Source organism: Dipodomys ordii, unplaced genomic scaffold, assembly GCF_000151885.1.
Source record: "Dipodomys ordii isolate 6190 unplaced genomic scaffold, Dord_2.0 Scaffold5, whole genome shotgun sequence".
NCBI lineage: Eukaryota > Metazoa > Chordata > Mammalia > Rodentia > Heteromyidae > Dipodomys > Dipodomys ordii.
The window spans coordinates 37,166,569-37,186,168 of record NW_012267221.1 but is presented as its reverse complement, the minus strand read 5'-3'; the positions used below and the strand labels follow the sequence as shown (position 1 = coordinate 37,186,168).

General features: G+C 32.9%; 1 protein-coding gene across 1 annotated transcript in view; it reads right to left on the bottom strand.

The window, feature by feature from the left end:
• The window catches only part of Gls (glutaminase), a 77,492-nt gene that overhangs the window by 18,439 nt on the left and 39,453 nt on the right, over positions 1 to 19,600 (bottom strand). Inside the window, exons 13-15 of the mRNA XM_013027619.1 lie at positions 18,423 to 18,599; positions 16,704 to 16,835; positions 15,479 to 15,571 (exon numbers count right to left, since the gene is read on the bottom strand). Coding sequence (XP_012883073.1) covers positions 15,479 to 15,571; positions 16,704 to 16,835; positions 18,423 to 18,599 — 402 coding nt within the window. The remainder of the gene's footprint in view (positions 1 to 15,478; positions 15,572 to 16,703; positions 16,836 to 18,422; positions 18,600 to 19,600) is intronic.

The following is a 19,600-nucleotide window of genomic DNA, read 5'->3' as shown; positions in this document are numbered from 1 at the left end:
TTTTTTTTTTTTGGGGGGGGGGCCCGGTCGGGGGGCCTGAACTCTGGGCCTGGGCGCTGTCCCTCAGCTCTTCAGCTTAAGGCTAGCACTCTACCACTTGAGCCACAGCACCACTTCCAGCTTTTTTTTTTCTGCTTATGTGGTGCTGAGGAATCGAACCCAGGGCCTTGAGCATGCAAGGCAAGTGCTCTACCATGAGCCACCTTCCCAGCCCCGACCCAAATTTTCTATAATTACTCCAACTACAGTCTGGCAAGTGCCCTAAAAATCTCTTGCCTCTGGATCTTTTGTAGCGGGAATCTATCTGCCTTAAGCCAAATTCAGGATGCAGTCATAAGACACTGAAGGGAGAAACAACAGCATTGCCATAGCTGCTAGAAAATCCTGGCTGACAAACTCAGCAGTCTTCTGAGATACTGCCAGGTCCTTCAGTTCTCTTCAACTTCACAAGAAAACACATATCCTATACCTTTTCTATGCTCTGAAGCCTCACAGTCCATTTAAAATCTCTTAATTCATGAGGATGAGCATACAGCCTTCCTTATACTCTTCAGGATAATAAAAGCTAAGGAAGTGGTACTCTCTCACGCCAACCATGTCTGCAAATCTACCTTTCTGCTTCTCCTTGTCATTTATTGAAAGTATACTTCCCTCAACCAAGCTAATCCCCCACTTATGCTGAGTGCTACATCATTTTCGACAGACCTCACTTCATTGATAATTGTCCCTCTCTCATGTCTACTTCAAGATCATTCTTTACTGAGTCTTTTCTACTCACACTCAACACTTCCCTGACCTTTACAAATACTACATTTTTGACAACTGGAGGCAAGACATTACCAAACAATAAAAATTGCTACCTGTTATTACCATTTAAAAAAATAAGGTAGTATTTTTTTTTCTAGTCAAGGGACTTGAACTCTAGGCCTGGGCGTTGTCCCTCAGCTCTTCAGCTCAAGGCTAGCACTCTACCACTTGAGCCACAGCGCCACTCCCGGCTTCTTCTGTTTATGTGGTGCTGAGGAACGGAACCCAGGGCCCCATGCATGCGAGGCAAGCACTCTACCACTGAGCCACCTTCCTAGCCCCATAAGGTAGTATTTTAACATCAAAAGGAAAAAGAGTATCATGTAAACAGAAAGTCCCTATGTCAATCTCTATTTGGTATAGTTCAAAGTTCCTTGAAATAATCCTTCCTTGACTCCTGATATTATGCTATCCTGGATTTTCTGCTTTCTAAGGTTCTTTTCCCTCGTGGAAGCCACTTCTACTTTATCCTACTTTTAAAATGGGACTTCCTTAGGGTTCCATTTTGAGCCCACTTTTCTTTCTCCTGGAGCACTACTGCTCACCACTACAGCTACAAATACTCCCTGTTATGACCACAAAACTGAAAATCCAGCTTACATCATTCTCCAAATTTTGGGGATACATCTAGCTGCTTACTCAACATCACTGAGCAAACAGTGCACTACTAATTTAGGAATCTCACAATGAAGCTGGCTTTTATATACTGCTAATTCCCCATTATCTGCCTCATCCCTTTCATCAAAATGGAGTAGTAGGGGTAGTATTATACCCAAATTAAAAAACAAAACAAACAAAAATCCATTGCAGCAAGTCTGGCCAGTCTCGGGTAGGCTTCTGCAAAACCTTATTCCTAATTCAGGTACAATCCTTTCTTTTTATTATTCCATTTTTGCCATTCAGGTGAGGTAAAAGGTCAAACAGCCAGCTTGCAACCATAAGGACTCAGACATGAGGGCTGAGGCAACATACTCCACCACTAAGTCTGGCAGAAGTTTATCTTACTGATTGTTGCCACTAGAACTTTACTGTGTAACCCTAGATTGTTATATTGGAAAGATAACTCTTGTATAAAATCAATATTATTCAACCAACTGACCCATTAGTTGAATATCCTTAATTTTTACTCCAATTCTATCTATAATCCTATTTTGTATCTCTTGATCTTCTTCACATGACACCTCAAGTCTGTTACTTCAACTTCTAACTCCATAGTCTACTTACTACAAAAAATATGCATGAGACTCTTCATAAATGCTTCCCCCAAACTGTATCCAGAACTATTTATGGCAGAGACATCTGGAGTGCACATTGAAAATCCACATTCTTTCATCAAAATTGAATTGGGCCCCCAGAAAGCTCATTTTAAGAATAAGGCATTCTGCCAATCCAGACACACATTACTATATGAGAAAGCCCATATGGTTTTCTCTCTAATCAGGGTCAATCTTCCAGTCACTTCACTTCACTCATTCTTTCAAAATACCTGCTTTATTTTACCATCGGAATATGCTAAACTCCTTTGCTCTGGGACATTCATTCAAGCCAGACTATCCCATCTATCCTACTCGACCTTTCCTTTTTCAAAACTGTGAATACCTTGTAGGGGGGAAAAAACCCAATACCTATCCACTCTGACAAGATGAGGTCTTATTGTAACTTCTCTGGCACTCTTTTTCTAACACTTATTATCATACAGTTGCCCAGGCACAGGTAGCATGTGCCTGTAATCCCAGCTACTCAGAAGGCTATTTGAGGCTTACAGTTCGAAGCCAGCCTAGGCAGGAAAGTCTGTGAGATTCTTATCTCCAATTAACCATTAAAAACTGGAAGTGAAGAAAGAGCTTTGGGACAGTGTCCAGGCCCTGAGGTCAAGCCCCCAGGTATGCATACATGGGCACAGGCACATGCATACACATAACACAGAGTCAAAACAATAAAGACCTAACAAGCTATTTCCCCTATATCTCCTCAAAAGATTACCAAGACTTGCTTTCATGTTCTTATATTTGTAACTACATTCTTTTGAGTTTTACGAAGCCTTTTGTAGAAGTATATAAAATGGCATTAGGAATATATTATTTTGCAACTCACTTCCTTTATGCACTAAAATAAGCTAGATCTAATTTTAAAGTAAGGCATAGCATTTAAATTATTTTCTGAATTATTCTATTCCTGTATCTCCTTTAAGACTGTATCATACTTGTTTCATTTATCACTGCCAATATAAATTCTAACAGTTTCTGATACATGATAGGCAAGAAATAAATACTGAGCAGACGAATGGATCAGTGAACCAATAATGCACAGGTAAAATGCTAAGGTTAATTTATGAAGATATGAACTATTCTAAATTAAAGTACTGTGTGTGCTATTTAAGCAAAAGCTAGAGATACCTCCCCCCTATACATAATTTGGTCCTTTCTTGGTAGAAAATGAAATAATTTTAGTTATGTATTTATCCTGTATTCAGAAGGATCTACTACTGTACATTAGTTGGAGACATCTGTACACTATAAATAAATAAGAGGAAACATCTTAAAAGAAAGACAATTTTTACTACAGGATAAGTTGGTTTGTAATCAAAAGAGAGAAATTCAAGTGGAAACCTGGAAACCTAAAGATTCCTGGCTTTTAGTCACTTCTTAAAAAAACACAATTGCACAGTAGGACAGAAACTTCACAAGAAGTATGAATTATCTGGTCACTCTTGTATCATACCATATTTATGAAAGACGCAACATTATAAAAAGGTTACAGTAATTTAAAGTGGTAACATTAGTAATGATCAGACTGACAGAATGAAAGGGACGAGACAGATACAAATTATATTTAAAATATGCTTTAACAGCAGAACTGTTTTTTTTTAAACAACTCAGTATATATGGCATAGCCTTGTTATGATTTTGCTAATATTTATCTTTGAAGTCAAAACAAGACACATATAAGGACCAACTGTCAATGGCTCTAGATGAGTTAAAAATTATTTTCATCATTCCAGTTTTGTGACTTAAAAAGGCAAATTCATTCTTGGATAATAAACTTCCAGACTATAATCCATGAGCTTTATGAAAATGAAAATCTCTAAGGGATCAGGGCCAATGAAGACTTTTTAAAATAAGTTAAACTGGTAAAAAGTTTAGAGGAAACAAACAAAAGGACTTTAAAATACATTTTCTACAATTTTTTTTTTTTTTTTTTTGTCGGTTATGGGGCTTGAACTCTGGGTCTGAGCACTATCCCTGAGCTCTTCAGTTAGTGCTCTACCACTTTGAGCCACAGTGCCACTTCTGGTTTTCTAGTGATTAATTGGAGGACTTTCTTGCTGGGCTGCTGTGAAATGCAATCCTCAGATCTCAGCCCCCTGAGTATCTAGGACTACAAGCATGAGCCACTGGTGCCTGGCTTCTACAATAATTTTTAAGGGTTAAAGTAAAGACTGACATTCAGTGCTAACATATTAACAAATTCATAGTGCTGCAAGAATACATAATAAGAGGGCTGGAGATGTGGCTGAAGAGGCAGAGTACATGCCTAGCAAATGGAAAGCCTTGAGTTCAAACAGGAGTACATACCTACATATATACAAACTTTTGTAAGTAATAAAAAAGCACATCTATAATACAGTTAAAGAATGGTTTTATTAGTAGGATTTATAATCAATACATTTAATTTCCTACCTAGATAACTTAGAACATAAATCTGACCCTTTCATAAGTTATCCTGCCTGCTGAAAATTCCCCATGCTTCCCATCACAGAAGCCCCATGAAGTCTTTTGAGATAGAAATTTTTTTTCTATAAGGAATACAGACATGCAGCTATTAATGTCATAGCATATAATGAAAAATAAGCTTATCATAGAATGAAGTTAATATGGAATTTCCCTAAATTCTTGCCCACGAGTTTCCTGATTTTCTCAATACATGAAATTGTTCATTGAATTTTACAATGGTAAATTTTACATGGTCACTGTCAATAGATGTATATCCTGAAAGCTGTGTGACTTTAGGGAACTTACACAACCTATCACAACCTACATAAATGCCTCCTATCTATTATCAGTTTTTGAATACTAAGGGAATTCTCAAAACCTGTTTTACCCCGGTGACCCCATAGTATGTAGTTAATACAACTATACTAGAAACAATGCTATCCAAATTTTTGTGTTACTGGGTCCCTGCTGGTGGTATAGCCTTGTAGCTATGGCTGACTAAAATTGCTAATAGAAGCAAAGGAAAAAACTGTTTCTCCCAGGTTAGCCACATATATTGTCAGAGCAACCCTGGGCTAAGTAGGTTTGGCCCATACCTTTGAAGAGGAACACTGCAATTAACTCATGTCTGCATATTGCTAAGCTTCCTGTGATAAAAGTCTGATAGAGGAACTCCAGACTTCCAAGGTCTTTGGCACAAGCAATAGGAATGGATGGCATGTGGGCTGTTTTTTCATTTTAAATTGCTTCCAATTTTATGTATACATGGTTATTTCAAACCTGTGGTTAAGGCTTCATGATAATAGATGTCATAATAAACACTATCTTCTCATGAAGCTAATTTTAGTTTCTTTTCTTGTGCAAAAACTTTTGAAGATCCTAAATTTTTTAAATATAAGACTTTATCTTCGATAGTACCCAGTAAGACTTCTGCAAAGCAAATACTAGGAAATATAATCTGCACAGAACAGCACCCCTCTATTCACAGCCCTCAAATATAACTACACTAACAAATGATAAGTGGATAATTATATGAACAAAGTCCAACATGTAAGGGATATCAAATAAACAACAGTATTGATTCTGTGGTAGACACATATGGTGGATGTAAAATAAAACTGCAAAACAGAAAGTGAGTAAAAATTAAATCTTTTCAGTTTGGCATGGTGGTGGTGGTGGTGGTATAAACCTATTATCACAGCAATCCAGAGGCCAAAGTAGGGATACCAAGAGTTTGAGGCCAGTTAGGGCTACACTGAAAAGTTCTAGGATAGACTGATAGGAAGACCCTATTTCATAAAATTAAACAAATGAAATTAAAACTTCCCATGTTTTTTTGTTGTTGTTGTTGGTCATGGGGCTTGAACTCTGGCCTGGGCGCTGTCCCTCAGCTCTTCAGCTCAAGGTGAGCACTCTATCTCTTGAGCCACAGCACCATTTCTGGTTTTCTAGTGGTTTATTGGAGATCAGAGTCTCAAGGACTTTTATGCCTAGGCTGGCTTTGAACCATGATCCTCAGATCTCAGCCTCCAGAGTAGCTAGGATTACAGGCATGAGCCACCAGCACCCAGCTCCAACATTTTTTTTTTACTTAGGTAAAAAAACACGCAAGAAACTAGTTTTTCTTTGTTGTTTTCCAGATGAAGAAAACCATTACATTCTCTACTATCACGTTTTAGGTGAAAAATTTCACAAACAAGTTAAGTATAAATTTGAGATTTACTTCCTCTTTAAACCATTCTCTAAAGCTAAAAGGACAAAAGGCAGAAATCTTGGTATGATTAATGAGTTATTTAGCACAATATTAGCAACCACAAAATTTTAACAGAATTATTTCTCCTGTAATTTCAAGATATCAGTGAAATTTCACCAGGCAGAAAATGTTTATTCATCAGTTGAAATAATCATCTCAATATTATCTCATTAATTTAAATAATTATGTGCATAGACCTTGACCAAACACACATGCACCCAATATTTTAAAATAATAAAAAACAAGCTATCTTATATTACAGGAAAAAGTTGGAACTTTTACATTTTCTATGTGTGTGTGTGTATGTGTGTGTGGACACATGTACATGTCCAGGTTCTGGGGCTTGAACTCCAAGCCTGGGCCTTGTCCTTTAGCTTTTGTGCTCATGGCTAGCACTTTGCTACTTAAGCCACAACTCCTGGCTTTTTTGGTGGTTAACTGGAGATGAGAGACTCACTGACTTCCTTCTTGGGCTTCAAACTGCAATACTCAGATCTCAGCCTCCTGAGTAGCTAGGGTTACAGTTGTGAGCCACCAGTGCCTGACACTCAGGTATACTTCTGAGAAAACGTTTTTTAGCCAGGTGCCCATGGCTCACACCTGTAATCCTACCTGTTCAGGAGGCTGAGATCTGAGATCATAGTTTGAAGCCAGCCAGTTCAGGTGAGAAAGTCCATGAAGCTCTCAGCTCCAATTACCCACCAAAAAGCTGGAAGTGGAATTGTGGTCCAAGTGGTAGATCCTAAACTTGAGGAAAAAAGCTCAAGTACAGCGCCCAGGCCTTGGGCTCAAGCCCCAGGATCAGCAGAAACAAAAACAAAAGAGCTTTTGAGGAAAATAAAACTGAAATGGCAAACGGAAAAGCTACTAAAAAGATGTGAAAATAAACTTGTGAGAAACACTACAGTACAGAAATGAAAATTCATGAGAAATTATCATAATTATATTCAGCCAAAAATGAATTATGATACAGAGGAAAAGAAGTACAATATATTTTTAAATTTTCAATTAAGATGTTCAAATTTGAGTATCTAGGAAAAAGAACACAACAATAGCCCTTCGGTGAAGTTCAATAACATATACCTATATTTAATGGAAGAAGGTCAAGAGTTAAAGATTACATTTTATACTGTTCCTACAAGATTCTTTGTGCATTACTCTATTGGTGATAAACTGAGGATGCATATTTGAAATAATGAGTATTTAATTCTAATCTAGGACTAAAGAGAAGCTTAACAAGAGACTGAGTATTAATAATTAATTTGGATTTTACAATGAAATGGCTCAAATGTGAATAATCATTAATTGATGCTAATTATCTCAATGCCATTCTTTTAATATGAATGAAGCACACAGAATTTATATTAATTAAGAACAATTCTCTTAAAAGTTCAGGTTCTTGCTTTTATAAATGTATAGAGATGAGCTAATGAGGCAGTTTAAATTTTAAGAATTAAGAAACCTATACTATTTTTTCTTCCTAGTGCAGGAGATTGAACATAGGCTCTCACATATGCTAAGAACACAATCTACCAATAAGCTACAACTCCTACAAGGAACATTTCAGACTTAGTCTTAACATTTTACAAGCTAACAAAGGTTTGAAAGATTAATGTATTTCAAAACCACAATGTATTTTCCTCTATAAATAAAATCTGAACATAAAATATAGTTTAATACCAAAGACAATGTATCACATAAAGAATAAATTAGGAACTTCATTGTGAGGCCACTCACAATTCCAAAAGGATAAAAAAAAATGAGGGAACTAGTTAGCTATTATACGTGAAGAATTTTTATCTAGTGAATAATTGGTTAAAACTTGAATAGTTTTTATTTATATATTTAATCTAACTCCAAAGGAATTTTTTAAAAACCAGTGGTGCAACATTTATTTTTAGAGTCACATTTCTGCTACACTTACTTTCGTTAAAAGGTACTAGAGTAATGTTTATTTTTAGAACTACTGTATATTTATAGCATTCTCTTCTAGCATTACCAGCTTTTATTAGCTGCATCATTATGACTCTTAGCAGAAAATACTATTAAGTTACTTTATAAATGCTGTTGGTACAATCAACAATCTGCCAAGTAACTTACAGTTACTATTAACTACTGCCAATTACACTTCTAGAACAAAATTAAGTTGTCCAACAGGCTAACCCCATAAAGAAAGCAGAATAAAGAATTGGAAAATATGCTAATAGGTGATAAGAAACCTGCAAAAGGGGGATAGAGTTTATACCAGTTAACCCTTAAAAGTTATTCTCAGGCTCAATTTTATGATTTTAAAAAAGGAAATACAAGATTCCAGTGAGGGAAAGTATATTAAAAATCTACAAAGTTTGTACTATGTTGCAACAAAATAAAAGAAACTCTCAGGCTCTTTACAGGGTACAAATTTAATTATAACTCAGGGTTCAGGTGTAACTGTACTCAAACTGCAGGGAATTGAACATTACCAGAAGTGTGAAAACAGAAATTTAAACACTATTTTAGAGTACTATTTTTCCTCCAAAGGTTAACCTTCCAAATAGAACTTTTTAATCAGAGATATGATAGAGAAACAAAGACTTATTTTAATACTGTGTCTAGAAAAAATCATTGCTTCATATTTAAAACTCTGTCTTAAAAGCATACACAAAAGGGACTGGGAAGGTGGCTCAGTGGTAGAGCGCTTGCCTTGCATGCTCGAGGCCCTGGGTTCGATTCCTCAGCACCACATAAACAAAAAGAAAAAAGCCGGAAGTGGCGCTGTGGCTCAAGTGGTAGAGCGCGAGCCTTGAGCCTTGAGCTGAAGGACAGCGCCCAGGCCCAGAGTTCAGGCCCCACGACCGGACCCCCCCAAAAAAAAAAACCAAAAAAAAAAAAAGTATACACAAAAAATAATAAAAAAGTATACAAAATTGCCTTTTGCCACTGAGACCTTATCAACAAAATTCTAATCAATTATTTCAGAATGAGTGAATGAGATTCCAAGTTAATTAACTTAGAATTATTATTGGCCAATTTACCAAAAGTGACTGGTACCAGTTCAATACGAGCTACGTTCTTTCCATCAATATGGAACGTTCAGCCCAGGACCTCACATGTGCTAGATACCTGTTCTACCACTAAACTATACCTTAAATGCTCTAATGAGCTTTTAAAGAATAAGATCATACCTAGCTTTTTGAAAAATTTAAGCCATTCATCACAGTTTCCAATATTAAGTGTTTTTTAATTTACTACTGGATATAATTTATAGAAAAATATCACAGATACTCCTAAAAATAATGCTAATTAGTATCCTATGTTTTAATTAAAGGTTATTGGATTAGGAAACCATTATACAAGTTTGACTCATAATAGACTATATACATGACCCTTGGCATATTAAAATTTACTGCTAGCCAAAACTTAACAATTACTAATTAGAAATGCAATCTACAAAATAACCCATCAAACAAAACCAATTTAAATTTTCTCCTCATCATGTTTTTCACAAAACAAACAAAAAAAATCCAGAGACTAAAGTTACAGTTTATAATACAGTTTATAATCAGTCTTTTGAAAAAGTATTTTTCCTATTACTACTTAAGAAGTTAAGAATTCTAAGAAACATCATGTTTTGCAGCTTGGTTTTATATTACACAGGTTCTTCCTTTGATGCCCTCACCGTAGTTTTCTAAATTTATTCAAATACTTATGCATACATGTTATAGTATTCACATTAATAAACTATTGGGTTGGAAGAGGAATAAAGAACCTCAGTTAAATTTCATCCATTTCTAAGCAACTCAGTTAAATTTCTTCCATTTCTAAGCAAGGTAAGAAGCAAATGTGACAAACTGTATTACAATTTGAAATTAAAAAAAATGATTCAACTTGGATAAGCTTCAATGTATGTTCATAAGTAATTCTGCTCTTGAAATCCATATGAGAGAATAAAGTTCACGCTAAATGAAAATCTGTATGGGCCATAATTGATGGTACTAAAATTCCACTGTTCCACATGTCCATAATCTGGTTTGGGTTTTATTACATAATGCACATATAGCATTTAATATAAAATGATAGAAAAGAAATAGAGAAAAATCAAGTGTTAAATGAACTACTTATAAATCCTTTTAAAATGTATTCTGACATTTTTCAAGGCCATGTATCAGAAGAAAAATTAAGTTCTCACAAATGAGTAATGGCAGTTTCCTAAAATTTAAAATTGCACAGTGAACCATCCCATAAAGCCATTAAATAAAGTAAGTTGTTCATTCTGATAAGTACATTATTTTAAATTTAATGTAATCCTTTATAATATATACTGGACAGTGCTTTAAATTCAAAGTTCACCTGAAACTATGTTCCTGCATTTTGCCTTTTCTGGAGTTCCCCCCCCCCATCTTGTTAGTTACTTTCTTACTCTGAACAGGAACAACCACCATAGGACCCATTAACCTTTCAAGTAAATTTGAATGTGGACAACGTAGTTTATAAACTTAAGGAAAGAAAACTTTTTGTAAGTTCTTTTAGAAATACAGTAGGTAGATCAACATGCTATTTATATTAAAAATATTATGTGCACAGAGCTTCTCATCATTTCTAAAATATGGATAGATTTAGTCATAAAAGAAATGTATGAAAAAAATCCCACATATTAATAATGCAAGTTAATATAAACAAAAGTATTTCCCCTTACCAAGTTTTAAAACTTCAATAAAATATTTTGGAACTTTTCTCTGCAATGAGTACCAAATCAAATAGAGAAATGTAAATAACTGTATCTGACCTACAATAAATGTAGTCTTGGTAATTTGAACTATAATTTGAACATGTAGAAATGTACAGAAGTTTCCTTTTGATAATTAAATGCTTTAAGAAAGTTGTTTAAGTAGAATGTCTTATACTACAGTCATTTCACTCAATATAACTTCTATTGAGGACAACAATTTTATTCTTATGCAATACTACTGTACTATTCTTCCTCTGATTTTGCAATAGTTTTTCTCTAATCTGTGATCAACAGATAAAATGAGTAATGTAGTGAACAACAATCATACTCTTCCTCAGGAAAAAAACAACCCTGCAAATAGAGATAAATATATTTATCAAATGGAAAAATAAAAAGTGAGAATACATTTTTATTGAAAAAACTCTACTACAACCAATAGGAAAGTTCCTCCCTTCTCCCCCCAAAAAACAAAAACAAAAAAGCCCCTCACCACTACAATGTATTAAAGAAAAAAAATTAAATGAAGCCTTTGTAAATATTTCTAGTTTCACTTTGCAATAGCTTCAGTAAACATCTACTAATACCTTCACAAAGGATAATTCTTTCTTAAGTAAAAATTCCAATTGTTAGGTATACTTAAAATGTTTTTATAAAAAAAACAATAAAATCAGCTTAAAATAAATTTATTGTACAATACAAAAAGTAGGCATAACTGGAAAATAAAGGTACATTCTTAAATATACAAAGCAAATGAAAGAAAGCTAAACAACACAAATGCTTCAATTCAAACGCTAAGAGAAAATGCACAATAATTATTCTAAAAACAAATATTTTAGGAATATATACTTCAAATAAAATGTTAACGATGCCAAAAGGAAAAAGAAGATAGACAAAGAAAACAAACAACAACAAAAAAACCACACCGCTATCCTGTAAATAAATACTTGAATATCAAGAATCAGTAGTGGCATGAAATATTAAACCCAATAATATTGGGTACTTTTCAAAGAAGTATTTTGAAAAGTATTAAGAATACTGAAGGAATAAAATGTCTTTAAAACTGGCAAAGCTTTACTTTCTTTCCTATCTCGTTTAAGTTTGTAGGCCTATTCACAATATTCTTTCTTCCACTTTTACCTTCTATGAAATTTTTCTAGATGTTTCTTAACAATAATCTCCTAGGTAACCTACTTCATTTGTAAATGTGCATTTACACATTATCAGCACAAGTGCCATAAATTAACCTAATTTTGAAATTTATAAAATATGCATACAATATAAAAGTTAATCTTCATTGTATAAAGTAAAACCATCAGATTAAAATTTAGAGCACAAAATATGAAAAAAAATGTTTTTTTTTTCCAACTAAGGAATTCAGTTACCTGAATCACAAATAACCTTAGTGAAATTTAGTAATGATGATTATAGGTGGGTATAGGATGGCAAGTCCTTGAAAGGCATGTACATAACCACAAAATCCTTGGTAAAAACCTCTGATTTTTTTTTTTGTATCTAAAACTTGACTTTTTTTTTTTTTTAAACTGATCAGTCCTGGGGCTTGAACTAAGGGCCTGGGGGCTTGTCCCTGAGCTTTTTTTTTTTTTTTGGTCGGTTGTGGGGCCTGAACTCTGGGCCTGGGAAATGTCCTTCAGCTCTTCAGCTCAAGGCTAGAGCTCTATCACTTGAGCCACAGCTTGACTTCTGTTTTTTTCCCCCCCCTGCTTATGTGGTGCTGAGGAATGTAACCCAGGGCCTCAAGTATGCAAGGCAAGCGCTCTACCACTGAGCCACCTTCCCAGCCCTGTCCCTGAGCTTTTTTACTCAAGCTAGCAGTCTACCAGTTGAGCCATAGTGCCACTTATGATTTTCTGATGGTTAATTAGAGAAGAGTCTCATGGACTTTCCTGTCTGGGCTGGCTTCAAAGTACAATCCTCAGATTTCAGCCTCCTGAGTAGCCAGGATTATATGAATGAGCCACAGGTGCCCTGCTCAATTTTAAGACTTAAGATCATGTTTTCTGTGTCTTGCGTTTTCACTAGTACCTAATTCTTCTGTAAAATCTTTTAAATTTTACAGAATTTTCCCTACCATATATAGGTCACCAAGTTTACATTCTCTATCATCCCCAACAAATTTACAAGTTTAAATATGAATTTTACTAAATAAATGAACTTCAAAGTGTAGGGGGAAAACACGGAAGGTAAATAAATGGAAGAAGGGAGAAATGTGAATAGGTCTTACAGAACTTTACAATCACTTTGCCAAGACAGACTAAAATTCCTGTGCATAATTATTTTAAGTCAGGTTATGTGAAATCTGTAGTTCTCCTAAAAACAAATTTTGATTCTCAATATTCCATTTTTATAACTAAACAAAAGAATTCAGATTTAAAAGGTATTTTTAGTAGTATACTATGTTCATCCAAATTAAAAAATGCCTTGTCTTTAAAAGAGTTCAAATAGAACAAACTTTAATATATAATTTTTCTATCACAAAAGAAATATTTAGTAGCATTTATGAAATTAAGAATAAAATTATTAGAAGCTAAAAACCAAAAATTTGCACTCATAAATATAAAAGAAAAAGTTATGTGAATAATATGAAAATAAAATTCATATTTAAGACACTATCTCTCCTTCTGAGTAACTAACCATTATAACTCATTATCTCACATTGGAAATTCTTTGGTTGGAATATTTCAGTAACTGAAAACATTCCTGCACATGGCAATTCTGTCAGAACATAGAAGTTGTAAAGTAAAAAATGTATTTATGTATCTGGTAAAATTTTTGCTAATTTTTTTAAGAATTTAAAGTCAATTTATCACTACAAATGATACATACAAACTGAAGCTACGTTTAAAATTTATTTTAAATGAAAATTTGGATTCAGAAGGCTATTGTTTGTATTTAGCATAGAAATACTTTCTATTGTCATTATCAACATCTCACCAGTTTTAAAACTGGAACAGAATGAAATAAAATTTACTAATTCAAGTGGTGGGTTAAAACTAAAAAATGACAATAGATTATCTGATTACAGAAGCAAAGTTTTAATTACATCAGAAACTTTAAAATTTTTCCTTGTTTTCTTTGTGAATAATAAAGCAAATATGCTTTACTTATTAAGTGATCTGAAGACTAAGAAATCTACTTTTAAATTTACTATCTTTATACAAAGATTACAAGCAAAAAATAAAAAATAAAAAAAGCTTTATGGCTCCAGAACCCAAGGTTAAGAACACAAAAAACTCAAATAAATATTTATAGTTTGCAAAAAGGCTAAAGATGTTTGAAAAGTTAAATGAAGAAACATTCTGTAACTAGAACCCATTTCTTTAGCTTTTCTCTCCCAGACTTTCCATTCTATATACTACAGTTGTAGAGATGTCCTCATTTGACTCAGGTGACACTTTTTTCCATACTGTCTCTTTTAAAGCAAGTTCTTGCTGGAGACTTTCATAGTCCAGTGGTCCAAAGGAATGCTAGTTGTTCAAGCAACATATATAATTTATTAGTGCACTTGAGTGAAGAAAGGTCCAAGCTATAAAATGGTATTTTTCAATGAATGTTATTAAAATTCATTAACATTTTCACCCACCACCACCTGACATCTTGCTTCATGCTACTTATGTCAGCACTTTGAAAAGTTTCATAACTGTTTTTTTTGAATAATTCTCAGATCAGAAGCTTCTTTGAAACTAACAAAAATTTAATTTGGCATCAACACAAATTTATTCAGAATGTAGTAAAAATTATTTTCTACATATAAATGCTTTATATTCTAATAGGTACTTTTACTATAAACATTTTTTATGTGGATGCAAAGGAACTGAATTAAAATTTGCCACAAGTCTCTTGATCTCTTTTTAAAAAAAGAACACAAAACTATACAGACCTAAAAACCTAAGTCCTGATTCCTAACAGTGACTCTAAAAATAGAAACAAATGTGCAATAGTATGAAGCCAAACAATATACTAAACAGAATTTCAGAAGTATAATAAAAATTTTAGTAAATGCTCATTGTAGAAAAAAGTTGTTTTCAATGGCTTAAAAACCTGTTAAGAGGCTTCATAAGGTTTCTCACTAGTACTGAATTCCTTGTTCATTTCCATACTCATTCACAAATTAGGCAGGGGTTAAAGATTTAATTCAGAACTGTAACTAACAGATATTAAGAGTAAGACAGGTCTTTTCAATTATACTTGCTGAACGTAGTATGTCTTCTTTAAATAGAATCAATTCTAATAATCTCACATAAAATAGCAGAAAACTGACCCCTGCCCTTTAGATCACTACTTCCAATTTAATAGTATAACAATATTTAATATTTATGTACTAGTAATCCAGTATAAAAATATCAACAAGTTGTTTACGTTTGTGATTGGCAAAGACAGGAGACCACTAGCATACTAAAGTTTTATTAAGTAGGCAAATCTCATCTTCTCTGTCTTAAAAGAATATTACAGAATAATTTAAGAAATAATTTCGCTTACCCTTTGATCACCACCTTCTCTTCGAGGATCAAGTTTTTTTGCAAAGTGTCTCAAATTATCATAGTTGTGGAAATTACACAGAGAAACAAGATCCTGTAGAGTTGTATACAATCAGTATTAAGAGATTGGCTATTCACTGACTACATTTATTTATATTTTAACAAACTATGCTTATTCTATCCATCTTAACTACTTAGAAACCACCAGTACATGCTAATCACACTGCACAACGCGTCAAAAAAAAAGAATGAAATCAGAATAATTTGTGAGAACACTCTTATTGATGTGACCTTTGGGCTCAGCTTAATTATCAGCATCTATAAAGCAAGATTTCTAATAACACACCACATAAAAGAATTTTATAAAATAACTATGAAATGTCATAAAAGGTTTTTATATATTCTGGTTCTGTTTATAATTCATGTTTATATTTATGGAATCTAATATTCTCTAGAATTTTTAATATAAAAATGAAAAATAAATGTGTATTTTAATTGTAAAAGTATGCAAAAATTAAGGTATTTAACATGGACTCTAAGAAGTAATAAATCTGAATAAAACCAAAAGCTGAAATATTAGCAAGAATCAGATGACAATAAAATACTAAACTAATCAACAGTATAGCAATTGAAAGTACAAGATACTTTTAATTGTAGTGCCTATTTTCTCAAAAAAGGTATTTAAGTTAGTTTACAAATATACTCCACTACACATATAAAAAATAATTAACAAAGCATAGAAAATTTTATTTTATTTATTTTTTTTGGTGTTGGTCATGGGGCCTGAACTCTGGGCCTGAGCGCTGTCCCTTAGCTCTTCTGATCAAGGCTAGCACCCTACCACTTGAGCTAAGGCGCCACTTCCAGCTTTTTCTGCTTATGTGGTGCTGAGGAATCGAACCCAGGGCCTCATGCATGCAAGGGAAGCACTCTACCATTGAGCCACCTTCCCAGCCCCAAAGCATAAAATATTTTAAAATTACTTCTATATGTTTTGCTGAGTTCTTAGAAACTAAAAATTAATTATAACAATGCAAATTAACGCACAAGCATCAAACAAATGTATTTTTCTATAGCATAATCTGTGAGAACTATCTCATAGAGGAAAATTGAAGCTCTAAGACAAAAAATGAAGAGTAAATGAACTATGAAAAATAGGTAAAAATTCAATCACTGGATGGCTCAATTTATATAATCATTGTTTTTAATTAAGAAAATATGCTTACATGACAAAAGTGAATTCCCTTAACGCTGTTGCCCATCTTGTCCAAAGGAGGTGACCAGCACATCATGCCCATGACGTTGGGAACAACCAAAAGAATGCCACCAGCAACTCCAGATTTTGCAGGAAGACCAACCTGAAAATAATTCAGTAAAATTCAGTCTTTTTCATGTAAACATTTAAAAATAAGACTGTTACATTTCATAGAGGAATTGGTTAAAAAATTATGCCACAACTTCAACAATGAAAATGTAAATCAAAACTTACCAACACATTTATAACATTGCAAATAAAAATGATAAATTATAAGGCAACTTTGCGTACATTAGAATATAGTAAATAGAGACACACTGTAGGAACTTAAAGTAGCTAAGGGTAAACTATGGAGTAACATATTTTTATTTTTCTTAGTTACATTTCCTATTTGTTCTAAAATACATAGGCTTTACCTTTAAATATAGTTATTTCAAAAGTATTTTATAACTAGAAAACTATGATAACTAGAAAACTATAAGAAATTATATCTTTGAAAATTGTTTCTATGATATACTATCAGAGACACAGATATATCGTAATTGTAATTAATCCTCTCCAAAACATTTAAATTTACAATATATAAAACTTGAAAATAATTATGATAAAAGACAAAATAATCTCAAGACAGTATCCCTGAGTGGCTTACTAACATTCAGACACTAGTTTATAGAATTATACAAATAAGAAAACTGGAACACAAAAAAACTCCCCAAAAAGCAAATAAAATCATTTGAGTTGGATCTACCTATGGAAATACAAGGAACAATGGAATATAATTAGGAAAACCTACATTGTGAAAATATACAGGATAAACAACCCACTGTTTTGAAACAAAAGTCACAAGAAAATAAGAAAGAGGTGCCATATACATTAAAACAGAGAAGTACAACTAATCATAATGAATGATGCTTATTTACAACCCAAATCAACAAAGTTTAAGATAATACAATTATATAAAATAATCCAGGGAGTATAAAAACTATCCAAATATTTTGATATACAATTTAGTGATGATTTAATAGTGGTACTATAATGTTTTGCTAATGGTCCACATAAAGAATTACATACTGAAATAGGACAAGATGGGGAAAGTAGACATCTGAACAGTTAAACAAGGCTAGTCATGTATAATTATTGAACATGAGCAATGCATAAACCCATTTATTTTCATGTTTGAAAATTTTGAAAAAATATTTTTCAAAAGAATATTATGGGATGATTGAAGCAGGATGAAATAAGACTACACATTTTATAAGTGGCAAATATGCAACAGAGCTTAAAGCATAATTTTAAATTTAAACTTTAACACACTTTGATGTCTTTAAAACATCTATGGCTATAACCAAAGATGTTATGCATCACATCTATGTTCTTTAATGTAAGGAATTTTTCGGTATATAGTAATCATAATTGTAGACATTTATAAGAAAAAGTAATGCACTAACTTTATATTATGAAGTATCTTAACTAAAATGATGAGGTTTTATAACTGAAGTTTCAAATTTTTAATAACATTAGGTGCACAATTTAACCTCATTGCTTACTAATTTGTAACAAATTAACCTTGAAAACAAGTCACTCTGAAAAAATAATACACAGCTTTAAAAGTAAAGTTCAACCTGGATTTTAATGAACAAGTGCAGAGTAATCTGCTTGAGAAAATTTAGGTTAATAAGCAATTACTCACATGGAAAGCAAACTGCCCTGAAAAGTCATACATGCCGCAGGAATGCATCAAACTCAATGTATTTCGAACTGCTTCAGGACTCAGTACTCTTTCACCAGTAATTGGGCAGAAGCCACCATTAGCCAATGTTGCAGCCATCACACTAGCTGATTCACAAGTCACTTCGATGGAGCATAGCTAAAATAAAGACATGAATTCATCTGGTACACTATATACAGCTGAAATATTTCTCTCAAAGGGATGATATTACTAAAAACATGAGGACCTTCTTAATATTTTAATTGGCAAAGTTCTAGACTTTAACATTTATCCTCATTTACCCAAAGTTGTTTTTAAAGGCAGAAAGAAGCTAGGAAAAGCTATGCCCTAAAACAAGGGTTTGATATTGTCTTATGTAATATTCAAATTTGTTTTAATGTTAATGCTTTCTGTGGGTTATGTAAGTGTAATTATTTTAGTACAACAGGGAAAAATAAACCATAAAACATATTTATTAAGATAAAGCAGCACACATCTGATATTACGACTGACAGAATCTATAGGAAAAATGACTATTTTTGTAAAAATATTGCTAAAACAGCAAATTACTATCTTTGTTGACAGTACTTGGACAAAACTGCATGTTATTAATAAATAGTAAATAAGATGAGGTTACTACATTTTACTATCAATCTCCACTATACCATTACCAAAAGTTAAAATTAAAGCATCTTTAAAGACAGGCAACTATATAGTAAATTTAAAAAATGAAACCAATATAATCTTTATAAATCTTAAAATTACATCTGATCAGTGATAGCAATAGTGTTCTTCTTAATAAATTGATCTGAAATAACAGGGAGACAGGAGCAGTCTAATACTAAACCAAGGTCTAAGGCACAGGCTATATGTGTAGTCTGCTTCCTGATGCCCCAGGCATATTGAACATTACCCTAACTTAGAGGACTATTGTACTCATACAATATAACACTGCAGAAATGAGTTAAAATAATTATCCTCTTAGAATTAATTAAGCTAAGACGGAGCAATAACAAAAATGAAAAAGATTAAGTCAATAGAGAACACTGACACATAAAATTGCTAAATATAAATGCTCTAATAAATGAATAGCTTCTCCAAAGCAAAATATAAAAACAAAGAAAACAGAGCTTAGTTTATAATCAAAAGAAATCAATTTC